At 38.2% G+C, this 27,983-nt stretch overlaps 1 protein-coding gene across 6 annotated transcripts; it reads right to left on the bottom strand.

Annotated features, from left to right (window-relative positions):
• Positions 1-2: 2 nt before the first annotated feature.
• mgaa (MAX dimerization protein MGA a) lies at positions 3-27,496 on the bottom strand. Of its 6 annotated transcripts, none has more exons than XM_058748665.1 (25): positions 27,314-27,485; positions 17,502-18,654; positions 15,175-17,011; positions 14,605-14,677; positions 14,366-14,476; positions 14,147-14,266; positions 13,954-14,046; positions 13,197-13,837; positions 12,334-12,628; positions 11,946-12,136; positions 11,637-11,741; positions 11,514-11,550; positions 10,966-11,384; positions 10,600-10,846; positions 10,096-10,404; positions 8,869-9,174; positions 6,518-7,266; positions 6,246-6,409; positions 6,018-6,063; positions 5,775-5,894; positions 5,573-5,684; positions 4,860-5,393; positions 4,633-4,758; positions 4,418-4,540; positions 3-2,392 (listed from the first exon to the last, which is right to left on the bottom strand). In XM_058748665.1, the coding sequence occupies exons 2-25, from the start codon at positions 18,587-18,589 to the stop codon at positions 1,503-1,505; spliced, it is 8,736 nt and encodes a 2,911-aa protein (XP_058604648.1). In that variant the 5' UTR covers positions 18,590-18,654; positions 27,314-27,485; the 3' UTR covers positions 3-1,502. The 6 variants fall into 6 exon arrangements, with proteins under 6 accessions (XP_058604648.1, XP_058604646.1, XP_058604649.1 ...); XM_058748663.1 differs by having other exon boundaries at positions 15,175-17,014; positions 27,314-27,484; XM_058748666.1 differs by having other exon boundaries at positions 10,177-10,404; positions 15,175-17,014; positions 27,314-27,484.
• Positions 27,497-27,983: the final 487 nt, after the last annotated feature.

Raw genomic sequence — 27,983 nt, 5'->3', positions numbered from 1 at the left:
CATTAACTTTTCACAGACTTGTACATTTTTATTGACTCAAAAGGACATTCATCTCTTTTACAAAGAAGGTTGAAGAGAGCACTGATTTATAGCATATAAAAAATAAGTATTTTAACAGTTCGCAGACTAACAAAAAAGGAATCGATTTTACATATTTACAATATCCAAGAAAGGTTATATCAGCCAATATACATACATTTAACAAGCTAACATATTTACAAAAAAAAAAAAAAAAAAAACAGTGTAGCATTAAATATATACAAGAACATAAGCAGTGTGACCATCTCGTTTTATGTAGCTTTTAACGTTCCTATGTAGTTTGTCTGTTCCTGTTTTATCTAAATATAAAGCAAAACAATTGCATAGTGATTTCTACATTTTAAGCTCAAACTGAGGGATCTCCTTAAGTTAACTGCCTCTCTTGATGTGTGACACAACCGCGTAACAACGCTAAAATTATTCATTTGTTGCAATTTGTTGCTACTGAGGTGGGGAATAAGAAAATAGGTTTTCACAACTAAAAGGCTCAAATGCCATAAACTGACTGCACTCAAACTTCACCTATTACTTGCAAAACAAACAAAAAGACATAAAAAGAATTAAAACGGCAGTATTCTAACACACCAGAATAAACCTCAGAAGTGTACACACAGTCATTCTTTTATTCCTAAGCTCCTAATGCTATTGTTATAGGTTTACTATTCCCTAAGACAACAAACCTACGTCCCAATATGCATATAGAAGAACCTTTTGAAAGGCACTCAACATAAGATATAAAGTTTTGTGTATATAAGCTAGCTTTTCTGTAACAAGAACACAGACTGTTTGTACTGAATTTAACATCTATTATTGCCTTAACATGCATTGATGTAATGGGTTTAATCAACAGTGATGTAAGTTTCAACTAGATGCAAAGACAAAGACAATTGCTTGATCTCATTAGCAGATAAATTCGAGAGTGAAGTGGCCTTACTGTTAAAAGTCACTGGGCAAATTTATTTATTCCTTAAAAGGTCGCCTGGAAAACCGCCCTAATGATCCCACAAAATCCCCATGGTAAACAATTAGGATCAGCTTCACTTTAACTGTGCTAAGGGAGAAACAATCCTATGTTTAACGATCAAGTAAATGTTTTATTTTTATTTTCTTTTTGAACTCCAATGGGAAAGAAAAACATGCTCCAATATGGAGGTTAGAATGAGTAAACAGCTTCTTTCACAACTATTGCCACAAAGAGTGGATACACAATTGCTATCAAAACCAGTCAGATACCTTGTTGGTCTAGTAGTTTGAGTGTTCCAAAAAAAAAAAATGAAAAAAAAAAAAAATGAATGAAACAAAATATCTTTGGATTTACCAGAGGCACAATAGGTGGTGCCCACGGCAGCAGGACTTACACAGAAAACAAACAATAAATACATTTAAAAAATAAAAAACTCCTATTCTGTACATAAACATGTTAAACGTGAGTAGCAGCTATACCTGATTCATAGATAGGTAGATCACATTTGTGGTCTATGAACGTCTTCCTCATTTGAGTCCGGTTTGAAAACTGGGGAGCCGGTTACCTTATTCAGAACAGCATCTTGAGCCTTTAACCCAAGAGGAACCAGTTTAGGCATTGGCCGCCATGCCACACTGGTCCCTTCATTGGCTGACTGACCTGATGCAGCTTCACATGCAGCTTTCATGTGCAACAGAGGTGGTGGAGTAGGGGCATCGCCTTTAATGCAGCATGCTGGGGCTTGCGGACTTTGAACATTTGTTGATGGTGCAACCCCAGATTCAGATGAAACCGAAGGTGAATCTGATCCAAAAATGACTTTGACCAAGTCATCCACTTTGGGTGGGATATCGATTTCATCTTTAGAGTCTGGAGACATCAGATCTTCATCCAGAGTTAGAAACAAGGGACTGAGAGCACGGTCATCATCCCGTTCTGGATCTGCTTGCTTGTCTGAACATGTCTGTACCTCGCCTGGCACAACGATTCTCTGATCTTCATCTTCGTTATTCAGCTGCTGGCTAAGGAGAACAAGTTCATCTAACAAAGACAGTAGATTTTCATCCTCAGGATCATTGCTGTCATCTGGACCTTTCTTGTCCAGTCCTTCCTGGTTGGATGACATAACAGATGCACTGTTCTCATCTCCTCCAACAGGTTGTTTGGGGACATCCTTGGATTGAGGCTCATCCACAACCGCCCTTTCCTCTAAATCTGGAATTTTAACATCTGAGGAGTGCTGCTGATTTTCCACAGGTGCAGGGACAGATGTTGGCTGTGCCTGGACAACAGATGTATCTTCCACAACTTTCTGTGGTATTACCAGATTCTCCGCCGGTGGAACCAGAGAAATAACATTGGTGATATTTGGAAGGTTGGCGGAATCCACTGAAAATGAGGCATTGCAAAATAAAGAAATTTTATTCATATGAATATCACTGAAGTATGGAAGCCCATTTCCGCCACTGAATTAAAAAAAAAAAAAAAAGTTCATAGCCACTTTTTTCCTCAGAATTCTGAGAAAGTCAGAATAGCGAGATGTAACTACCAATTCCAAGTTATAAAGTCAGAATTGTGATATAAACTCGCAATTTCAAGTTACAAAGTCATCTAGTTTATATCTAGCAATTCTGACTTTTTCCTCACAACTGAGTTTATATCTTGCAATTCTGACTTTTCTCAGAACTGAGATATAAACTCACAAATGCTAGTCATGAAGTCCAATTTAGAGGGAAAAAAGACCAGTTCTGACTTTATAACTCACAATTTTAAAACTCGCAATTCTGACTTGATTTTTCAGAAGTGTGACTTTTGTTTATCAGAATTACAGGTTTATATGACAATTCTAACTTTAAAAGTCTCACTTGCAAGTTTACATCACACAATTCTGAGCAAAAAAGTCAGAATTGAGAGATAAAGTTTCACAATTGGGTCAATATCACTGTAGGGTGCCTTTTGATGTCCTGTACATAACTTATTTGCCATGATAACTTAATGACTATGAAAGGGTGTGTTATAAGTTTTTATATTCATAAAAGCATTACTTGGCTCTTTAGATACATTTTCTAGATTTTTCTTAGTTTTGTGTAAGAGGATGTGTGTTATTTTGCTATGTCCCATGCACTGCTCATTAAATTTGATTGAGAGTAGAATACAATCAAATCATAAAATTTAAATTTTTTGTTGTCCTCTATTAATATTTTGTTAAACTCGATTTGAGTGTATTGATCATTTGGTCATAAAAATAATATTTTTATTTAATAAAAAAGAAGAGTTTGTTCATGTCCCTTGAATGGTTGTCCACCCTGTTGTGTTGGGAAAGCCGCCCATTTAAGAAAAGGCCATCCCCTTTAGAGACATCAGGACAACAGATTTTTTGTCTCTTCAGTGGCGGGAATTTCAACGCTTGAATAAGTTGGTGACTTTTCAATTGACAAATTTTCTTCGTCTGAGTTTGCTTGCTTGCTTTTCCTAAGCTTATCATGTCCACCCTGTCGGCATAAAACATACAGTATTTTCAAAATATGTAAGTGTAAATATACCAAATTCTCTTCAACAACCACACTAAATATTTAGCTAGTCAGTTTGTTGTAAGCTAATATGCTAATTGAAGCTCAAAATGTCCACCCTGTCAGCCACTTAGACTCTATAGAGTGGACATAAACATGACAGGGTGGACTGAATGAAAATGAATAGGGAGGGGGGTATATCAATGTGATTGATGTAATTATATTTATTATTATTATTATTATTATTATTATTATATCTTGATATTTTACAATACAAAAATATCATCTTGATATTTTACAATAATATTTTAAATAATAATTCAATCATATCTGTATAATCCAGTGTGTTCAATAGCTAGGTTACAATAACATGCAAACAAAAAACTGCATTAAAATATCACAGTTTTCTCCAAATAAGAAAAAGATACATGTGTGAATTGTATGAGTTTCTTTAAAAACACATTTATATGTATTTATAATTTGAAACCAAACAAATAACCCTGTTTAGAAAAGGGATGTCATACCTTTCAGAAAATATAATTTGCATCTTAATTTTGCAATGAAAACGTATTTAACAGCAATGTATATGTCCATGACAGGGTGGACATATCTTATGGTTTATGCTTTGAAGAATGGCCCATAATTATCTAAAAAAAAAAAATGTGTGGGAGCTCAGCTAATATGTTTCTATAGTACTTGAGTGTCTACTGTTTATGATATGACAAAGCAAATGAGAAATTAAAACCAACATTGAGTATTGTGAGGGTTGAAAGGCACTCTATGGTGATATTGACCCAATTACCTTTTATTTTTTATTCATTGGTGGAAACTGACTTGTATCACATTATTTATTTTTAATAAGTTGACTACAATAAATATGACTATATCAGTCAAGGAAACTTACCTTGTGTGTTAATATTAACAGGACTGTTTGTAATTTTGATAAATTGAGGCTGCAATAATGGAAGGGGGTTGTCCACTCCAACCGGGTGAGATACTGCAGGAACTATGGATACAGATGCTACACCTAGTTAAAAAAGACCACAATGTTTGTTATCAATATTACTTACTTTATACATAACATTTTTAAAAGCATCTTTGACCTATTCAGACACACACCTGGTGTGGATGATTGCTGTGTCCCTACTGAAGTGATGCCAATCGGTTGAAGTGGGTTGTTTATGGTTATGATTTGATTGCATGGAACCATGGTATTCATCAGAGGGAATACTTGAGGTATACACACTAAACAAGAGACAGCGAAAAGTGTGAACATCCAAAAACCAGTTCCAACCAAGTCAAGTCAATATTGCAAATGTATGTATATGTTTTCTTCTTTGACTAACCATTAGTTAAAAGAGGCTCTTTGACTGGAGATCCTTGTGTCACCTGGGATGAAGCACGGGAGAGAATGTTTGGCCGCGTTCTCTCACGTGGTACTGAGGAAAGTTTTATAGGACTTGGGACAGAGACAGGTTTTTTTTGTGGACTGGAGTTAAAAGATGGCTGAGAAGGTTTAGATGTGCTACCTTTCTCTTTATCCTGAGTTTTAAGAGTGTTTTTGCTGCTATCGAGGTTTACAGGTGAGGCTGTTGGTGCAGATTTGGAAGCACTTTCAGTCTTTTCCAGGCTTATATGTTTTTTAATACTCAAGTCCATTGGTTTGGAGGGAGAATAGGCTGGTTTGGGAACATCTGTCAATTTGTTCTGGTATGCTAAACCTTTCTGTTTACTTCCAAGATCATCTAGTTTAGGTTTTGGTTTGGGCATCGTCTCATTCAGCTGGGACTTCACCTCTTTTGCTTTAGACTGGGTTTCCAGGGCTTTTTGTTTAACAATAATTTCACTAAGCTTCTGGCTGATGGACTCTGTACTCTTGTCTGTGGACAAAAACAGATATACTATTTGTTAGCAAAACAGATGTTCAAGCATTCGCATTATATCTTATAATATAAAAAATATCACATATATGATGTTGCTGATCTGTTATAACAACTTGTGTGCAAGAAAAAAATTAATCCACAGTCTGAAGGATTGATGATTCCACAGTCTGCCTTACCACACAATAGTGAAAGTGTCTGTAGGTAACGCTGTCTCTTAAATTGCAGTCTCTGTCTTTTTATTACTAAGCGATCTTCCTGCTTAACCAGGGACTCGATCTCTTTTTGAGCCTTGAAATAAAAAAAAAAAGATGACATGACACAAAAACAATATTTTCAATACGTTTACAAGCATGAAATTAAGCAAAACCAACAACAAACCATTGTAAGGATTCTCATTTTGGAGGTTTCAAAATTTTTTGAAGGGTTTCCGAGTGTTGCCTGAAGTTTAAGAAAGCACTCTTTAAGTGTGCGGCGCCTTATTCTCTCCAGCCTCACTCTCTGCACAAACAGGTTTTATAATACAATGTATGAAATATGTTACATGTATTACAAAACACATAGAAAGGACTGGATCAGTCATTTGAAAAAATGTATGTGTGAAACTGAGAGGATAAAACTTACCCTGACCTTCACCTCCAACCTTTTATTATGAATGTGCCTCCAGTTACTGCAAAACATTTAAAATAATGTAATTTTGTTGATTTTGAGGACAGGAATTGGTTCATTTTCATAAGCAAAGCATCTATTTCCAGATGTGTTCGTAGTGTAGATGTAGATCAGGTCAAATAACAAAATAAAACATCAAAATAATGCATACCACACATCAGACGTTAATCAGGTGTGTATTACCTTAGATGTTGATTTCGCCTCAATGCAGATGCCCGAAATTTGGCAATACTGTTTTCCTCGGCAGACTCTTCAATGGTCTCAATATCAACCACCACCTCTGCAAAATCTTTCATCTCAGAGCCCAAACCATCTGTATCCAACATCCTCTCCACTTGATCAGAACCCTGGATAACAGGAAAAATAGAACTAGCCTGAACAAGCAATATAACAGTTTGTTGATCTACATAAAATTATTCTGAAAAGGTGAAGAGTCAATTTTACAAAGCTCTTACACTCAAACTGTATGTATCTTCTCGGTCATCATCACTGTACAGGTCAGAGTCATCAGTTAATTCTGTTACGTCCGAACCCATCTCTTCCTCGTCAGAAACTGGAGCTATGTCAAAATCTTTTTCTGTCACTTTGGGATTAGCTTTGTTACCAGTCTCAGCCAAACTTGAACCACCTCCAGAAAACTGGCTGGGTTTTGGAGAGGAGGCACCAGAAGATGGAAGCTTGGATATATTTTCTGCTATTTGTTCAGAACCGTCACATCTATTTTGTTTAGAAGGATCCATCTCAGATTGGTTACGGACATTACCGACTGCCTCCTCTGTTGAAACTGAGCTAACAGAAATAGGGGTCTCAGACTTAGTGGAGTCTTGGTTGTATAGCGTTGAACTTCCATGTTTAAACAATGTAAAGCCACTCTGAGGGAGGACAGGGGAGGAAGTTGGAGCGATAATTCCAGTGTTTTGAACAGGATGTGGTGGGAGAATTCTCAATGTACAAGTGCCAGACTGTCCCAGAAAACCTGGAACAACTTTAAGGGTAGAAGGAACGCTGCTCAATGAAACTGCCTTGGATGAAGTGAGTGTGACTGGCTTGGCACTCACAGAAGATGATGTAGAGATGGGTACAGTGACAGCAGGCTTTGTCTGCGTTTGCGGTATTGGGCTGAAAGACTTGACTATGGTGGCGCTGCCACCCTGAGGCTTTTTTGGATTGACTGCAGTAGGTGCGGGCAAACGTATAAAGGTGGCTGCAGGGGGGGGAAAAAAACAATTAATATAATGTCTTTTGGGGATAAGCACACATTTGTTTTGCCGTTTCTCAAAAAAAGTTTATGAACTTGAGTGGAATCATCTTTAGACCATGAGGTGCAAAAATGACCACATGAATTTTGATATTAAACACTGTTTGCCAGCAAAACACTATCAAATTTAACCACTAAAAGTGAATTTAAATGCTATTAGAAAATACTTTGTTTACATTTTTAACAAAATGACTAAATGTGCTCATAACCTGTTTTTTATATACAGGTCATATAATGCTACATGCACTTTTACAAGTTGTTTGAAATCTGAAAATGTTGTTTGAAAAACTGAAATGTGTGTTGGCAGTGTGTGTACACAACCACCCTATAATGATAAAAATCCACCCAGTTTTTTTTGTAATCTCGTTAAATCTTTACCCCTTTCTCAAATCGAGCCGTCTGTCTGTGTGACGCCACACGTACGAAGGCCTCTCCCACGATAGTTTGATTGACACTAGCATTTTAGCACAGACTGCACTGGTGTCTCATCTCAGACCCGCACTGAGTGAGCTGTCATCAGTTGTTTCACTGCTGGAGCAGATGTAGACAAGAATGGCTCCTAAGCGATTGAGGTGTTTTGTTGTTGAATGTAATAATGAACATAGCAGTAGTCATTTACTCCCGTCATCTGAGCGGCTGAAGAGGATTAGGTTTTGTTCTGAAGGGAATGCGCCCTCGATCTACCTAAATGCGTCTATGTTCGCGCGAAACATTCATGATCCAGCTTCACCTCCAGAAGAAGCGAGTACAAGGTTTTTTAAATGAATCTTTGCAAATCGCCTTTCCTAATAATGTGCTAATTAGCAAGTTTCACGATGAATGCGGCTAAAGTAAACAGTCCCTCAGAGAGTGGCTTGAAAGAGATGGGCGGGGTCACAAGAGCTCATTAACATTTAAAAGGAGAATGACAATACTGCTTGCTCTGAAAAGAGCTGTTTTTGACAGGGTAAAAAAGGTGTTTTTTTACACTACCAATGAGAAATTTTAACCAAACTATGTTACAGACTTTTCATTAAGACCCTAAACAATAATATGAACTTGTGGAAAATGGGCATTATATGACCCCTTTAACTGTTTTATAACAGCTTTACTTATTTAGTTATAATTATTGAACTAAATATAAGGATTATATGCGTTCCTGTAGCTCAAATAATAGAGCAGGGATGTTGGATGTCGGTCTTCGAGAGCCGCAGCCCTGCAGAGTTTTGCTTCAACCCTAATAAAATACACCTGAACAAGCTAGTCAAAGTCTGAACGGTTACTTGGAAGCTACAGGCAGGTGAGTTTTAATCTGAGATGGAGCTGAACTCTGCAGGGCTGCGGCTCTCCAGGGAGTTCGCCACCCCTACAATAGAGTATGACGCAAGCAACGCCAATGTCATGGGTTTGATTTCCATAGAAAGCAAGCAAGGACTGCCAAAATGTAAATGTGCACCTTGAATGCAAAGTGGCTTTGGATAAAAGTGTCTGCAAAATGTGTAAATGTTAAACATCTATATTCACTGTTTTTTCAGAACCAATTAATATGGTATTAAAGAAACCACTTACGTTGGCCTTGAGATAGGAGGTTGGGTTTGATGGCTTTGATTTGACTTAAAGGCACCAATTGCAAGAGCTGGCCATTAGGATTACGGTACAATGTGTTGCCATCAGCGGTCTTCACCACCTGAAGCAGCACCTTTTGGTTTTGGGTCTGTGGGGGCCGAGTCTGTGTGACAGGCTTTGTAAACCTTGGACCACTACTGGTGAGGCCTGTACTACGGGACATAACTGTGATATAAACTGTCTTTTTTCCAGGAGTGGTTGATCCAGGTGAAGAGACAGTTGTTGTTGTTGGGGTTAGACCAGACCCACCTGAAAATAGGGAAAAATATTTATTATGGCAACTTAAACGTTGGACTTGGTGGCTTGGTGAAATTATTCAAGGACACTGTGAAGCATTAGAAGTCAGTAGGACCAAAGCACCAAACTAGCCCATAATCAAAACAAATGATGACAGTGACACATTATGTTCTCAATAGCAAATCTGCTAATATAATATGCAAAGTATAATAATAATAATAATAATAATAATAATAATAAGTTTAATTTGTATAGCGCCTTTCCCAAGCTCAAGGCCACTTCACAACGACACTTCACAACGACAAAGGAGCGTTCACACTGGCCACTGTATTCCCATTAGTAGTTGGCACAATGTCACTGTGAATTTACAATCAAGTCGCAAAATGCTCACCTCAGTTGCATTGCAAATGGTCTATGAAACTTACATAACCACAAATTGCCAGGTAATTGAAAATGTGTGACTGGTTGCTTTGCTTTAAATACAAGTTGATCAGGCCATGTTTAACAATTACCATATATTTCACAATACTGAATGAATCAAAATAAATTCACATTTTCTTTTCCCAATGTAAACATGGTGTCACATATCTTTTCATCTCTGTCTGCACAAGGGAAAGATCTAACATTAAGATATAATGTGTCATGTCAAAATCAAAGGAGGTTTTGTTGAAGTTTGACATCAAATGAAGCACATGAAAGATTTAATTAAAATAACAGTCACAAATGGTGATAAAATGCGACCATGGGAGGGGTAAACAAAACATAGGAAGATGATCCAGCATCATACATTGAAGCTGCAGCAAGCTCTAAATCACAAGCACAGACCCATATGAAGGCCAAGTATGTTAAATTCCCCCAGTAGATGCATGGCCAAGGTTTTGTTGGAGGGGGAAGCACAGACACACAATGGCAAACCAAGGAAGCCAGGCTTACCCAGAGGGAGGCTGGGTGATTTAGTGAGGATGGTGATGGCAGGGGCTTGGACTTTTGATACAGTGGGAAAACTGGCACTACCTGTGGAGTCTGAGGGTTTAGACACCTGGGTAACCAAGCCTGCATTAACAGGAGAAAGAGCCACCTCAGGAGCCCCAGCCTCTCTGCCAATCATCAGCATGGAGGAGGGGATGACAATTTTTGGAACGGAAGGCTGTGATTGTGAGGTGCTAGTGTTGGTCAGATTTTGAGAGTTGATGTGGTTGACCACAAACTGGGTGAAGACCTTTCCCACTGGGGGCTTGGTCACTGTGCAAAAAACAAATTAAGGTTAAATCTGCTACTTAAGTTATATGCATATTCACATGCAGCAAAGCTGCATAAATGTAACAGTGTTACGCACTGCTCAATAATATACTGGATGTCCAATATTTGGCAGTTTTGGTCAATATCCTTGAGAGCAAAATGTCTGGAGGTAAAACTGTGAACCTTTCCTTGACTTACCTACAGACTTAAGCGGTTTGGCTGTAGAAGCAGACGTGCTTGTAACTGTGGTTACTGTGGACACAGTCGAGACCGGAATGGATGTGATAGAGGCCTTTGTAACAGTTGATGTTGTTACGACGTTAGGTCCAGACTGACTGACTGGACATATTCTCCCTGTAATATAAGCTGCCAGTCTGTTGGCAGGGTGCAAAGCTCCCATCTTCCCCAGCTCTAATTTGGCTTGTGGGTATGTCTTTCCATTAACCTGCAAGAACAATTGATCACAGGGTTCAAAGGTCAAGTTCTAGTCCATTCGAAAATAACCATAACTCAAAGTTAATTTAAATACATCTAAATGGTTTTATCAGATAAGTGCATGCATACCATTATCCGTCCTGGAGCATCGGGTGCTTTTTTCTCAGCCTTGAGCAAGCCTGCAGGGCAACACCTGGAGAGGAAGGGCAGACCTTTCACCTCACTCTTCTCTATATCCTTTTTCAGCTCAGCTTTGTTTTGCATAACCTTCTCATCTTCTGTTTTCTTCTCCGCAGGCTGAGAGATGATGACTTTGTATGTATCGACAGAACCATCCTCTTTCTCTTGTAGAGTCTTGGAGATTGGCTGGATGAAGTACTTGCCAATCCAGAAAGGATGCTTCAAACGATCCTGAGCCATGTGCTCACATACTATCCGCATAATGTAATTTCTGGTGTCCGTACTAGCCCAACTGCATTCAGATATGATCTCAAGCCGCTTGGCAGGGCCAGACAAATTAAGAGGTACAAGCTCACCCTCCTCAATATCTGAGAGCAGAAAAAAATAGGGTTTTCAATTTAAGGACCAGCTTTGTAAGGCATTTTAAAGTCCTTGAACTTGACAATATGTTGTTTGCATTAACCATGGTTACAATTATCAGTTAGGGCAAAACTGACCTTGCGTAGAGACCTGTGAGATGTGGTGTTGGTCAACCTGCAAAAATTACAAAAGGTTTAGTTAGTGTAGTTTTCACATGGTATGTACCAAAAAATGTGCCATCGTTCATGTAGGAATCTCACCATTTTTTGTTTATCATGGCACATAGAGGAAAATGGTCGCGAACGAGCACATGTAAGCTTGTTCTCCATATTGTCCTCGGTCATATTCAAATTTCTCTCTTCCACCTGAACACAGTATGGAAATATTTAGGATATGAAAGTGTACACACAATGAACTTATGAAACTAAGCTAACATGAAAAATGAGAAATACAAGGAATCGACTGCGGAAAGAATAATAGCTCCTGAAATAGTTAACCCATTAAAGCATGTTTAAATGAACAGTGATCGATACGGATGTCTTCTAAAAATGTAAGTCTGAGTCTCTCACCCTTTTTTGTTTTGAAGGACTGAAAAAGATTTCCAGGTCATGCTGAAGCTCTTGAGACAAGAGTGCTGGAGAGGGAGCTCTTGGAGGAGGAGGACAGAAAAGAGCTTCTGAATCCGAACCGTTACTTTTTTGATCCCATAATGTACTCACACGCTTAGCCGGTTCAGGTGCTGTCTCCGGATCTGTCAGAACTACAGGAGAAGGGCAACATAAGTCAGTTAATTTTATTTGTATAGCTCTTTTCTCAATACAAGTCATTTCAAAGCAGATTTTTAAGCAATACAAGCATATTGGGAAGATACAAAAATATTATGTTAAAATAATAGACAAAGTGGTCAAATGTTAGTAATGATAATAGTACACCTATTGCAATAAATTATAGACTGACCATAAGTCTTTCTCTTTTTGTTTTTCTTTTTCCATTTAGCCTTGTTCTCCTCTGATACTCCCTGAGGTTCAGACTCATCTGTTGCACTTTGCTCCTGTTTGGGGGTCTTAAGTGCAACAACTTTGCGTCGCAGGCAGCTACAGCCCAACATGCACTGTGGTTTTCCACAGTGATGATGTCGCCTCAAGTGAACCAGACTGGCACACACGCAGCCAAGCCTACAGAATACATTGAGGCAGGGTGGTGCACGTCGTCTTATAATTCTGATGGCTTCAGGGTTTCCTTTTGATACACCCTTAAAACAAAAAGAAAAAGAGATCAGGAAGAATGTAAGGTGTCTTAAAGAGCATTCTGTCAATATTGACAGTCAAAATACACACTTAGGCTATGTTCACACATGGCGTCTTTTTTGAAGCTGCCAGCGTCTGTTTTACATTATAATCCTATGGAGTAAACCTTGTTTTTAAAAAAGTCCTGAGCACTTTTTAAAACGCCACCACCGGCGTCTTTTTCTGCAGCTCAGAGCATCTTTTCAAGTTGAAAAAAAACCCCGTCAAGCATCTTTTTGAAAGCTGACCAATGACAAGCGAGTGGCGAGTCGTTCACAAACGTCATTGTGAACCGACACCCTCCCCGTTAACTTCAAAAGCCTATGTTAACTTCAAAAGCCGACATTTCTTCAGCACACAGTGTTAGGCTACCGTTGCAGCTGTTGTTATAGCAAAAGACGCCCTCGGCTGCTATTTGTAACCAAAACGCTGCCATCTTTTTATTTTACTAAAACAGCGCTCGTCAACTTTTTCTAGTCAAAAAAGACACAGAATGTGAACACGCCCTAAGACGAGCTCCATTTTGACTAGTACCTCAGCGGTGACAAGAGTGGCTAGTGCGATGGCTGCCCTTTCTTCTGTGATAAAGGTACGATGTTTGCCTTCCCACACTGCTCCATCTTCCACATCCATCAGCTTCACCAAAGTCTTAGGCAAACCTGTAGCACGTCCAGCTGCACAACTTGATGGTGTGGAGCCAGAAACTTCAACCATGGGAGTCTTATTAGAAGCTACCTCTGCAGCAGTTTCAAGAGCAGGCTTTTCAGGACTCGAACTCTTGGATTCCTTCTTATTTTTAGATTTCTTGTTTTGCTGTGGCTTTTTTGAGCTCAAAGCAGGTTTGTTAACAATAAAGACTGGTTTTGTTTGCTTTGCTGTACCTGACTTTAAGGGTTTTTTAGGTTTATTTTCCTCTTTGGTCTTAACTGTTGGCTTGACCTTATTGGATGTTATGGATAAGGTAGCTGGTACTTGTTTCTTAAGTACACTATCTAGGGTACGAACGTAACTAGTGCTCTTAGTGGGTAGCTGGTATGCTACAGGTGTAACATCAGCCTGAGATAAGGTTGCAGCTCGTTCATCTATCAGTTTGCCCTCACTGGCCAGGTACTCATCCAGCATGTCACTACAAAATGCAGAGAGGTTCTTCTGTCCTGCATCCATGCTTGCCATGCCTGCAAATAAAATGCAATAGTCTTTTAGCAGCATTATCATTTCAACATTTTAAGTTACAGTTAAAATCATATTAAAGACATGTTCTTTTTAATGAATAACTGATAAAATGGTATACCTTCAGTATGGGATCCTGAGCCAGAAAACTTGTCTCTCCATCCTTTAATTTTGGTGAAGTCAGTGGTTTTTCCTGTCCTTGAAACAAACCGGACTACAGAGGGGAAAATGCACTCATTACAATGAAAACCTGAATCATAATTCATGCATGATTTATTTGCTTATTGATTGTTAATGTTAATAAGATGTGTTACCTTGAGATGATACTGAACTTCCTTCAGGCGAGATTACAGGTGGGGGTATGGGTAATTGCACACCCAGATATTGCAGGTCAATTTCCAGCGTGAGATCAAGTAGATTCAACTTCAATCCAACTATAATGAGAGAAAATTTAAGTTAAACCTGTACTGAACTGTTGTGTATTGTATTGTAATACAATTGTGATATTTATAAAGTAGTTCAAAATCAGAAACCTTCTTGTAGCACCGGATGAATGACCTGTCTGTGCCTCATGACTTTCAGATCACGTAAAAGGATTTTCTCTAGCTCCTCAATCTTTTCTTCTACATTTTCATAGCTGGCCCCTGTTTAAAAGCAAAAAAATAAAAATAAATAAATAAAATAAAAAATTAATTAATTAAAATCCTCAACACTTTAAGTAGTTTCAAAGTGGTTTCTTCACATTAACCATAAAAACATATTTAATTCTTACCATCAGGATTCTCTGTGGTTTTTTCTGCAGCCACCAATTTGGCATCATCTCCAAGGTGAATCTCAAGAGCTTTCTATTTCAAAATGGAAGGTATATAAACCACACAGAATGTCACAAGGATGTACTGATAGAAATTGCGCTGTACACAAGGTCAAAAAAAAAAAAATAATTTTGTTTAAAACATTTTAAAGTAGCAAAGCAAATAAAGTAAGAGTTGTCCATCAATTAAAATTCTTCTAAGTCAAAAAATGTATTTGAATGAAGAACAGGCAAAATTCCAAATCATTAATAAAAATAAAAAAAACTTCCCCTCCACATCACATTTGAAGGCATTCAGTTATTGGATTTGTATATTCAAATATGGCATATACTTCATAAACATTGACCCAGATTTGGTGTCAATAACGATTTACAGTAAAGGCAAAAGCAAATGATTTCATTGACATCAAGCTTACCACAACCATCATATGGATTTGTTGAAATAAGGGTGAGTTTTAATTTTTGGGTGGCTGGTTGCTTTTAAGTTTCCCTTCTACATTCTAAAGTTAATAAATATGTTATTTATGTTACCTTTGACATGAAGGAGACAAACAATTGGCCTTCAACGTCCTCCAGGCTGGGATGCATAGGAACAGGTATGGGTCTGTCGAACACCCCATTATCGTCAAAGAACTTCAATTTTCCTGTTTTTCTCTGTTTTGCCTTAGATTTCTTGAAAGTGCTTCCATTAAAGGATTGTTTAGTTGGTTCAGGAATGATGTGATCAGAAACACTTGTCTCACAACTAACAGCAGACTGCATGTCATTAAGAGGACCTGTTCTATCAGAGCACTGACTTTGAAAGAATAAGTCAATTGTTTCCCTGGGATGTTCTGGCCCATTGGGGACACTTGGTGACAACGATTCTTTTGATGTTAGAGTTCCATCCAGAGTTGTATCTGTAACAAAATCAAGAATCTTTCTGGGAGGCACAGGCCTGTCATTGAATAGACCTAGTGGGAAAAGGTCGGGAGAGGAAGAAGCTGTGCAATCCAAAAGTCTTTCTGGAAATGAATCAAGGGTCTTTCTAGGAGGTACTGATCTTTCACAGAATAGACTTGGTGGAAATGGGTCAGGAGAAGAAGGAGCTGGGCTGGGTAAGGAGAAGGCTGGGGACGATGGGTCGTCTAATGGCAAAGAAAGAGATTCATCATGTGTGAACAGAGTGTTTTGAGGGACTTCTTTTGAAAAAAGCTCAGTACAAGAGCCCTGGGAACTTTCTAACAGGCAATCAGACACAGAATCACTCTCAGCAACATCAGGAATTGAGGTAAGTTGCTGGAAAGGAATTATGCTATTGTCTGTACTAGATGGAACATCAAAAACTGATGTAGTGACAGAGGGGACAATTGGTGTATCAGAAGAATCAGTGTTAACTTCAGGTGTAGTTTGTGAACAAGTGTCATTCACAATGTCACATCTAGGGGGAGGTGAAATGTCTGACTGAGACCTGAGTGTGTTGTCAAGATCTGGCATAGAAACAGCATCAGCATTATGAAACACACTAGAGATATTGTCAGGTGTTGGGTCATAATCAGGTTTGGAGGGAGAGGGAGAGGTAGTATTTGGGGCATTTATTGGATCACTGCAAATCAGGGAAGGTGAAAATCTAACAGATAATTGTGTTTCTGCTGGTACGGGGGATGCAGTTGCTGATGAAGATGATAACTCAGTGAACTCAGATGTTATGTTGCTTGCATCTGTTGTTGATAATGATAACTTAACTTTTTCAGATAATGAGGTAAGTACTGGTTGTGAATCTGAGTTAGTGGTAACACTAGGTATGGAAGACGACAAGGCAGATGCGTTTTCAGGAGTTAGAACAGGTTCACAGGACTTTTCAGAGTCTAGGGATGAGATGGGAACATCAGGTTTTGGTGTAGTAGGTCTTGTCTTAGACTTTCTCAGTTTAAGAAACTGAGCAAGGAGTGGTAGCTGTACACGTTCTGGCCGCTTGTGTGGTAAAGCTTTCTTTGTATTTGCTTCAGACTTGGCTTCAGTGTCCGGAGAAGAAAGGGTCTCCACCCCCTTTTCATTATTTTGGTCACTGGATAGCAATGTAATCTTGTCAGCTTTGTGTTCATCTATTTCTGTTTTATTCTCATCTATTTTCAACTCTGTTTTTGAGGAGGTTTCTGTGCTTTTACATCTGTGAATGTCACCTACCACAGTTTCATCTTTAACAACTTTTAGTATATTTTCTGTTTTGGATGATATGTCCATCACCTCCTTTTGTTCCCTTGTGCAAGTTGTGGATGCTTGCAAGACCACACCATTTTTCTTTATATTCTCAAGTGACAACCTTTTTACTTTCACATGAGCACCTTTAATGAAGTCTGAGAATGCCAGTGACAATGGGCGCTTCTTGCTGCTGTCAGAGAACGGGAGAGAAAACAAGACAAAAATGTTACGTGTCAAAATTGGCAAATATGTACCATATCTGAAAATGTGTTTATATGCAGGCTACAGCCTAAACACACTCTACGCAAGTATGTGAATTCAAACACTGAATTACAGATACATCTTTCTATTTCTTTCAGCTAATGTCATAGTGGATCAACCGCTTGAAGAGAATCTCGTTGAGAACGTTAGATAAATTGTCAACATGTTTATGGCTAGCTACTTGAATAATACCACAGCCAGCTTAACGGCACAGAAATCTGAAGGTTACTATATTGAGTATTGAGGTCTATTGCTACTGAAATTCCAGAATGCATGTCAAGTACATACAACAGGACAATGCATTGGTCAAGCATTCAAACATTTGCATAGAGTATGTTTCTTGTGTAAACTTGATTCATAGTAAAGCAACATTTTGCTTCAGTTTGACAAATTTATGTTGTTAAAATTTGACTTACCACAAACTTTGAACATTTGAGTCTACAACAGGAGCATCGCCATCAATAGCTTTCCTTTCGCCATTTGTAGGGCTGGGAACGTTCTGATCCTTATTGATCTTTACAGCAGCATTCCTCTTCATGAACAGAGTTTTTAAATTATTCAAGGTTGTCATCTCCCTGCTTAGCTTGAGCTCACTCTCTGCTTCCTCAGTGGACATTCCATTCTTGGCCTTAGATGATCGAGCATTGACTGCATCGTCCCTGAAACCTTTGGCAAAGGGGTTGTAGTCAATTTTGAGTTGGGTGATGCGAAGGTTTTGATAGGCTGTGACTGCAAAGAACTCTGTCTGAGAAAAACGTAGAGTTACGACATTAGGTCTGTCAACTTGAATGTTTTCTGAGTCTTTGTCTGCAGGTATGATATGAAGTCGAGGAAGGTATCGGTGCATTGAGTGCAAAATAATATGGTCCTCCTGGTCCAAGTTGTTGCAAAGTTTCAGTCTGTAAAATGAAACAGGGTATTGCATCCAGTGTAGGCCAGTAGCAGGAGATTCTGGGTGTACAAACAAACGTGAAACATGAGGCTCAGCCTTCCCATTGGTTTCCCATCCTTTTCCACTCCATTTGTATCTGTAGTTATCAACTGGAACAATATCCATTGCCAACAAGTAATTCTGGAAAGGTTCCATTCCAGAGAGACGAAAGCGGCAGTAAGGGAACATTCTACGACCTTGTTTGGTCAGAATCATCTCGGTCTGACATCTATAGAACTCATTCCACATACTGTTGTTGTCCAGTGTAGCAGTGATGCCCTTACATCTAGCATCTGCTGGCAAGTTTTCAGACTGGATGATGTTGTTGGTGTCTGCAAATGTGGATGATGTTGGATGGATGCCTGTTGGAACAGAGCCAACTGAAGATTTCACCATTTCATTTGCTTCACTTATTGCCATCAGGCTACCCTTGTCTTTCCCACTATCACCAGACTGCAACTGTTTAAGGACAACAAAGATGGACTGTGGAGATGTAGTGGGAAGTGCCAGTGTTGGGGCAGTCACGCCCTCTTCATGAAGCACCATTGCACCCTGCTTCTCTGTATCGGCCATGGGATTTACAAAGTCATCTGGAAAGCTTCTGACCCTCTCACCTCAGGGTATATCAGGTCTACATCCTTAAAAAAACAAGACATATATGACATGGCACGGTCAACACATGTTTAAAAGCTAGCAACTGGAAAGCTTAAGTACATTACAAACAGTTTTTGTGTGTTACTCATTAGATTACTCCTCTACTAGCTAGAGTGCTTGGCCTCTCTGCATAAATATGTAAGAGGACAACAATTCCATTCCAGAAATGCATTACCTTGTCTGTTGTCAAGCTGTTTACACTCTGCTTGAAAAATGTTTGAATCACAAGACTGGTGTGCAGTGTATGGTGCTTAGTGGACTACATACATCACAAGAGGTTGTCCATCATAGCCCTCTAATGGCGCTTTTCCACTGCGCGGTACGACTCGGCACAGTTCGGCTTGGTTTGTGTTTCCACTGCAATTTAGTACCACTTTAGAGTGGGCGGGATTATTCACGAGTCGTTATAGTTGCGCCACCTCTACTGCCGTGACTCCTGAAAAACATTTTAATTCTGCGTCGCTCCATCTAGCTCTCGCTGAATCCGCTCTTCGGCTATCAACGAGAGGACAGTCTGTACTTCCCCAACAGACAACGAAACAGCCATTTTTCGGTTGTTAAAAGAAAGGTGCGCTCAATCAAAACAGTTGCGTTCGATCCTTCGCTGGCTGTGCTGATTTAAATCTAGCGGGTCTGTTGTCTCGTGCCGCAAGTTCAATGACGCAGACATTGACGATTTTCACTGGCCAATCAGTGATCAGCAGAGTTTACACGTCACGTTTTGGTAACAGTATGGTTCGCTTGGAACCTCGGCCGAGGTGGTACTATAAAAACTACCAGGTACTGTACCCAGTGGAAAACCCCCCAAAAATGAACCGTACTGAACCGTACCGTGCCGTACCATGCAGTGGAAAAGCGCCATAAGTAGGGCCTATTACATTAGCTTCAAGGTAATACTTGTGAGGGCACCTCAGTAAATCCTAGACATAAAGTATATCTTGGACATTGCAGTCAAGCATATTCAACCCTGCTCCTGTAAGGGTTCCACCTCACAACAGAGTTTTGTGCACACTTGAATCAGCTAATCAAAGGTTTCATGTACACTTAAAAATTACAGGCAGGTGAAGGGTTGGAACAAATCTTTGCATGAAGGGGGCTACCTTGTACCTGAATAGGCAACCTCTGGCTCTGGCTAATATAGGCGTTTGGTCGCATTCAAGTCAAGAGGAACTGTAAACATATGGAGGAACTGATACCAAGAACACTTTTAACACTTAATGGGGATCTGCTGCCTTAAGAAGGGGAATTGATAAAAGATACTGTCATGGTTCCTTGAACAGTCCATGGCAACCAGTGACTTTTGTCCTTTTTCCACATGGTATTAAACTGATTTCTGTGATCTGATAACAAGGGGTTTGCTTTAAAGGGGTCAACATTAAATTTTGGGATGCGTCTACCAAAATTGCAGCTGGCCTCCTTATCCTCATTCGGTTTCTTTCCCTTTCACAGTGAAACATTGGTTTGTTCATTCAATAGTATTCACAGGCCACACTTGGAGCTCCTGAGAAACAGATTTAAGTGCTACGAGGAGTGTCTTGACAAAATCTGAACAAGTATTTACAGGAGTATTACAAGCTGAAAACAGTGATGTGTTTTGACTCACTTGTGATTGAATCACTGAAAACGCATCTTAATACCAGCTGGAAACAGGGCCTTTGAGTAACATTCACCTACTGTCCTTATTGACTGCCACTAGTCTGGCTCAACCACTTGGGTCAGTATACTTTGCAGAGTTTCCCAACTTACAATCTATTTGTGGTGGCATATATGCAAATTCATTCTCTGCCAGCAGGAGGCGCTTCGAGCTGGAGAGACAGAGGTTTCCCCGGCAACGGCTGTATATAAAGCAGTGCTCCGCTCACAAACGCTGCTTTATCAGACATTACATGCAAGATGAAATGAAAATGACATCCAAAATTTTCTGAAGATAGTCGGTTTCATTCAGAAATACAGTGATATAAAAACACCCGCACCGGGTTTCGTTTTTGAAACGTGCAGTACTCATGTTTATTCAATGAAGTCAAAGGTTTTTGGAAAATCTATTTGTGGCGGTCAGTTTTGATACTGTGGCGGGCCACCACAAATAAATCAATGTACGGGAAACACTGATTTGTTTTTTAAACAGTATAAACCTGACTCAACCGATGTCTTGATTGACACACCAAAATAGACTAGCTAACCAAACAAAACACTGCAACTTCACCATCATCAAATAATATGGCACTTCCTCATTCACCATCATCAAATAGTGGGGCTAAAACCAAAAGGTGAAAGAGAGTTAAGTGAAACATGTTAGTCTCCAAAGAAAATAATTTAATTTTGGAGGTCCTGTGGTTTCTGTTCATGAGGTCTATACATGTGTACACTGAATACATACATGGGGACAAATGGAGGTATGCACATAAGCAAGGAAACCTCTTTGAATGCAATCATTACTATTCTTGCAACTCCTTTTGGTGCCACTAGTTGCATCGTCCTAAAACCAAAGTGATAGTATTTTGAGTTGAGACGCTTAATGGTCAGCTGTAATAACAATTGTTTTATGTTGTCAAAAGTGGACTTAAAGAAATGATAAAATATGAATCAGGTACAAAAAGCATTTTTGGTTTTAATTTATCCCTACATAAAACTACCTCAAATTACGAATAAAAATAAAGTAAGACCCGTTGACACCAAGCACGATAACTGTAAAAATAACAATAAAGATACAGTTCTAAAGATCATTCTCAATATTAAATAATAGCAGAGTCCACACCACAGCTATAACAATAAAGGCACAGAGAAACGATATCTTTGGAATCGCTTTCAGAACAATTTTGTTTAGCTGATGAACGATAAAAACATTGACAGCCAATCAGAATCAATCCTGCTATAACAAGCTCGATATTTAAAGCAGCATAAGAGTGTGCGCTTACAGACGATATCGTTTGCTGGTGTGGACACTAATATCATTATCTTTAAAGTTATCGTTCTTGGTGTGAACGGGGCTTTACAGTGAAGGAAAAAACATTTAAAATGTAAACAATACTGGGTGTGACTGAGTTTTCAGGCAATAAATAGTCATGACACGATATTAGCAAAGCTGTGTCACAGTTGACTGAGCATGGGGACAATATGCACATATTTTGCATTAATTTTGCAGCTAAGCAAAACCTAAAAGGCTAGAAGATGCATTATGTTAATGCTGCTTTATGTTAGATTAGTTTAATAAAATGTAGGCTACATACAGAGAAACTGCATAATAAACATCATTCTTCCTGCAAGCTCGTAGATGTTACTTTGTTCATTCTTGAAGAAGTGCAAAAACCTTTTTATTTAACTTTTGTCTGAATGGTGATTACACTGACTGTTGTGGATTGCCATCTTAACTGAGATTTCTATCTGTGATAAATGTTTTTTCCTACATTTACTTTTTAAGACCTTTTTTAAGATCTGCACAAATAAAATTAATACCATATGAGCAAGGTAGGGCAATGTCTATGGTAAACTGTAAAATGAATGTAAAAAGCATGATTTACAGTTCAGATAGAAGTTTTCACAAAACAAAGTTTTATAAAATGATACACTTCACATTTCAGCCTTTAAACCATTTTTTAAGAAAATGGATGAGTCAAAAGTATTATATTAATTTAAACAATTATCAATAAATTATTATATTAATTAAATAACATACAAACACATTTTAGTGTTTAGATTTTTATAATGAATTATCTCCTTATCGATCCACCAGTTCACATTTACAGCTCTGCGTGTTTGCAGGGTAAAAACATGGGTCGATTTTTGCATTGGTCTGAACAAAAACAACCCAATGTTCCTGCAATACTGGAGGCTGCAGTTCTAGGACTGCATAGGACCCTATTTTTGGGACAGCACCATCTATTCCAACAGAGGAGACCTGATTCAAACATCAAACAAACAGATGCAAACAAACAGCACATCAGACATGAAGCGCTGCGGCTAATTAACTGAAGTCTCACACAGACACAAGTCTTCTTTCCAAGAGAACTGAATTTTAAACCAGAATATATTGAATATTGAAATAAATTAGGTTAAATATTTCATGAGGGTTACCAACGGGTATGTTTAGGGTTAGGAGTTGGTTAGGACAATAATTAAGTGTATACAATTAAATAACTACATAATTCCTTAAAAATATTAATATACAGAATTGAATAGCAAGTGCTATAAAATAGTATGAGCCACTAATATTTAGTCATTTAGCAGACGCTTTTATCCAAAGCGACTTATAAATGAGGACAATGGAAGCAATCAAAATCAACAAAAGAGCAACGATATGCAGGTGCTATTACAAGTCTCATTTAGCCTAACGCAGTACACGTAGCAAGATTTTTTTTTTTTTATTATATAATAAATAAAAAGAAAACATAGAATAGAAAAAGAATAGAGCAAGCTAGTGTTAGAGGCCTTTTTTGCTTTTGTTAGTTGTATAATAAATAAAAAGAAAACAGATAGAATACAAAAAGATTAGAAAAGCTAGTGTTAGGTTTTTTTTTTAGAAAACAAGCAGTAAATGAATAGAGTGCAAGTCTAAAAGGGACAAGTTTTTTTTTTTTAAAGAATAGAATTAGAATAGAGAGAGGTTCTTCATTCTCTCTTACATTCATTTTGGCTCATTAAAAATTAATCTTGCTGCCATGTTCTGGATTAATTGTAAAGGTTTGATAGAACTGGCTGGAAGACCTGACATAATACATAGATACAAAAAACTATAGGGTCCTAGAAATCCAGGGGCCCGTTCTTCATATGTCGCGTATTACATCCGAGATCAATGAAACAGCCAAGATGATATCATCGTGCTAATCAGGATCTGGCTAATTCGGTTCTTCGAACGCACTTCTTGTTGATGATTAGTATGGCTGGATTGAGTTATCTGAGATAATTACGCATTCATGGGTTGGTTTAAAAGGGGCTATGTATCGATACTCGAAACCACGATCAGCAATGCAGCGATTGGCTGGTGGCAAGACAGCAACGTAATGACATCATATAATAAAAATATTTTTAAAAGACATCTGACGAAAAACTTGACAAATTTCTGGACTTTTATAAGAACCAAGCGAACAAAACTACATAAATCTTATAATAGATAAATGAAATGTGCACTGTTTTTAATTTATTTGTAATTTTTTTACATGATTCCCAATTATTTATATTCATGATTTCTAGTATTTGTACAGGCTTTACATTTTTACTTCAATGTTGTAATTAGCAATTCATTTAATTTTATCTTTGATTTGTTACGTGACAGCATTAATTAAAGTCAAGATCAAGTTATCTGCTCCTGCGTTCCATCAAGCCACTCCCATAATATCAAATTAATGCACGGCTCAGACTAACTGCATGTGTCTAAGACTCCAATACAATTATGCAGTAATTATTTTATCATGAATAAATATTTCAATGAGTAAAACTGGCTGTGTCTATAGCCTATTATAGACTACACAACATTATTATATTATTTTCAAAATACTTTTTACCTTATATTATTATTTTAAATTATCCCTGGATCAGTAGAGTACTTTTATAATAAAGTAGCGGTGGCTGGGACAGATTTTAAGTATTAATTCCACTTAAAAAGGTGCAATCTAATCCTGTTTACATGAAATAAGTCTGCTCCCGAGCAGGTTTAAGTTTACGGACCTGTTGCTATGACAGCAACTCTGGGATGAGCTTTGAAGTACCAACCAATCCAAGATCAAGTGAAATCGGAAACAATCAAATCCAGCTAACTGAGTTAGCGACGTACGAAGAACAGCCCCCAGTTCTGAAACTACAGCCTCCAGCTACTCACAACAACAGCCTTATTGAACATGCACATTCATTCTCTGCCAACAGGAGGCGCTTTCGAACTGTTTCCCCGGTTACGGCAGAACACAAAGCAGCACAGCAATGGACTTTGAAATGTGCAGCGCTCATATTTATTCATAGCCTTTTGAAGTTTAATCGTCACATTAAGCTGTATCGCGATTCTGGTCTGTACCCAAATTTAAGACCTCTTGAAATCATAATTAAGACTTTCTTGTACAATTTAAGACTTTTTAAGGACCCGCGGGAACCAAATTTCGATACCTAAGGGGTTAATCTTGTCAACGTCAGTGAGCCAATAAGCCTGCAGCACTAGGTGTGTTCGACTAGAAGCGACGCGGTGTAGATTGATCAGTGTTTGACATCCACGAGAGCGATTCGAAAGTGTACGGAGCAGTCTGCTCTCTATCGCGCGGTTTTGTTTACTACACAGACTGAAGCGCGTGACGCTCGCGGTGATTTCAGCATCTGCCGTCTCACTAAATGAGGACATAAACACATAAACAACATCTCCAGAACTGCTCTGAGAGTCACTTCATTAGCATTTTACCGTTTGATTTGAGTAAAACTAGCCTCATATCATATACACACAGAACTGTAAAGGTATTCATGGCAAGACGTCAAAATAAAAGTTTGGTTTAACTGGGAAGACACTGCAGCAGAAATATATTACTGTTGTTCAGCAGAATGTACATACTGTTACTACTAGGCTACTATTATTACTAGGTCTTTTAACAACCTAGAATAAATTAACAGAAAAGATTATCCTGTCTGAGCTATGTGTTTTAAAACAAACACGCACTAGTGTAAATGTAGCCTAACAGATTTGTAAACTGAAAACTATTTGAACTTTATTAAAATTATTTGCACTGATTTATTGTGTTGGATATATTTTGTTCCTTTGTGCAGTGGCTCAGAGTTGAGACTGTATAAATGTCAACAAGCTGAAAAATGAAACCAAATTTTTTTTGAGATAATGTAATCTTGTTAAAACTGACTTCATAAAATTGGTATCGAAAAAAGTATCGTTCAGGAACCAGCATCGAACTCAAGGTATCGGTATCGATATAGAACATTTTTAAACAATACCAAGCCCCATTATGAACAGAATTATTTTAAAGAAATATCATGGAAGCTTTTGTGAAAACTACTGAGTATGACTGTATGGATCTTTAAATTGCTTTTCAAAAGAATTTAAATTCTCAGTACTCACTTTAATAATAATAAATACCCATAAAATACAGACTACGCAAAGCAAAAGAATATAATGCACTCTATTACCTATCAGGCCAGTAATAAATGCACTCTTATCCTGATTGATTAGAATTTCTATATAGCAATGTCTTCTTATGTCAAGTGCAAGCTTATCATGTTAATTTGCTTAAAATGCTGTTTCAATAAATATTACTAGGTAATTATTAACGATAATGAAAACAGCTACTAGCTAAGTAACTGTTTTCTAAAACCAATAAGGCATTGTGACCATGCTGCATTGTGAATATAGTCACTCTGCTGCATGACTATTCACAGTATGGCACCTTATTTTTAAAATATGAGCAGGCAACAACCAATTATTTTACTCTTGGTGCTGTGTAATTACACTCGCTACACTTCTAGAATGGGGGAACTCACCAATTTGTGGTCAATGCTACACTTTACCTCAAATACATGCTAGAAGTTGATTAATTTGCTAAAAGCTGGGACCCATTTGATGAATATCATTTCTTTTTAATAATAAGAAAAGGCCACTCATGTACATACTGCCAAATAGTAAGCGTTAATATTCCTCTGCTTATGTGACCTCAACATGTCAGCCCCCATGAGCAGATAAAGTCTATGCAACATAAAACAACTTTTATTTGGCTACTTGTAACTCAAGTCTTCATTCCATTTAAGCATTATTTAAATATTTTCTTACTGCACGCACATCAAGGTGGGCGTTACACTACACCTTCCATTTAAACACGGAAAACCGGAAACGCAAACAAACACATAGAAGATTTAAACAAAATATTTTAACATTTCGAATGCATTATTAATTACATAGCATTTGCTATTTGCTTATAAAAATACTGTTACAATAATAAAATAAATTATTATTCATTAACAGAAGCGTTAAAATGAGATGACTCGTACGCAATAATTAGCGTAAATGCTGCATAGGATTCTATAATGTTATAATAAATCATAAATAAATAGTTTCCTATGAGGGTAACGTTAAAGATGTAAGACGCTCAGAAACAGTTTATTTATAATTTAGTGCAGTATACCGCCAAGTATTTTTTTTACAGGAAAATACGGTAAATAAAAAATATGCATTGACAATGCCATGAAATGACCCAAGCCCCATGCTTTTGCAAATGCAAAACAAGACTACTCTTTAATAGACATCTACGATAATAAAACGCATTTGTAACGCGACGTGCGCATGAATACCGAGAAGGCTCACGAACTAGTCGTTTACCATAACAACATGACTAGACTACCTATTTTCCCTAATTCACAGGTGCGCAAACGTAGCAGCCACCGACGTGCATAAATGTTATTTGTCCATTCAAAGTCAAGAAATGGGAGTTTCAGTCACCTTTTGTGTAACGGGCGTCGAGTTATATTCGTCGATGGCGCATGTCTCTAATAGGCCCGAGAACTAAATGTTGGCGCGGATGGCGCGTGCACGTCGAAACATCTCGAATGGCGGGCGAATCTGATGCCTACGCGCTGAGAGATGATCTGTTCTGGCCACGAAGTAACAACGAAAAACACCCAGGTTTTTCGATTTCTTTAACAGATACAGCTTTATCCGGATTAGACTGTTACCTTTTGTCAATATGAAATGCATATTATGCACACACTCTCTCCTGTCTTCGTTAATGCTGTTTTGCTCTCTCTCTCCCTTCTCACATTATTACATCGTGCGTCTCACCCTCCGAGGTTTGCGTGCGTGCGGTGACGTCAGGACGTCGTCGCTCAAAACACTGCACGCTCGTCCGCGTGTGACTACCGTGCGCATGCGCTGCCTCTGACTGATGAGGCTTGTTGGTTGAACTGCGCATGCGTTTACTTAACGCCTTTGTTTACGTCATCATGGCTGCCTCGAATCGCACTGCGTCGGTTTTTATTCGAGCGACGATTATCGCAGAGAAGAAAAGGGTCGTCACGTGAAACGCTTTACTTTTGAAAATTATTTGAAACAAAGCGGCACAAATGCAAAGATTTGTCATCCTAGATTCATCTTGGGGATCATAAACTTGGATTTTGAGACAAAGGGGTTTTGTTCATGATGCTGCCAAAGCCATTTTTCAATGAACTGTACCTTTATTCCTCACAGTTCTCCATTAAACATGCTCTCCACTCGTTTGTTTGGCGTTGCTTACTTTCGTTGTCGGAGGACCAGCAATTGTATAATGGTCGAAGGGTTTTAACAATGTAAAGACCAATACAGCTAGTCAAGTTAAATGTCTTTTGACTGAGATAGGTTATTAATGTA

Source organism: Onychostoma macrolepis, chromosome 17, assembly GCF_012432095.1.
Source record: "Onychostoma macrolepis isolate SWU-2019 chromosome 17, ASM1243209v1, whole genome shotgun sequence".
In the NCBI taxonomy this organism is placed as follows: Eukaryota; Metazoa; Chordata; class Actinopteri; order Cypriniformes; family Cyprinidae; genus Onychostoma; species Onychostoma macrolepis.
Note: the sequence above shows the minus strand (reverse complement) of the source record. Positions and strands in the feature narration are given on the sequence as shown.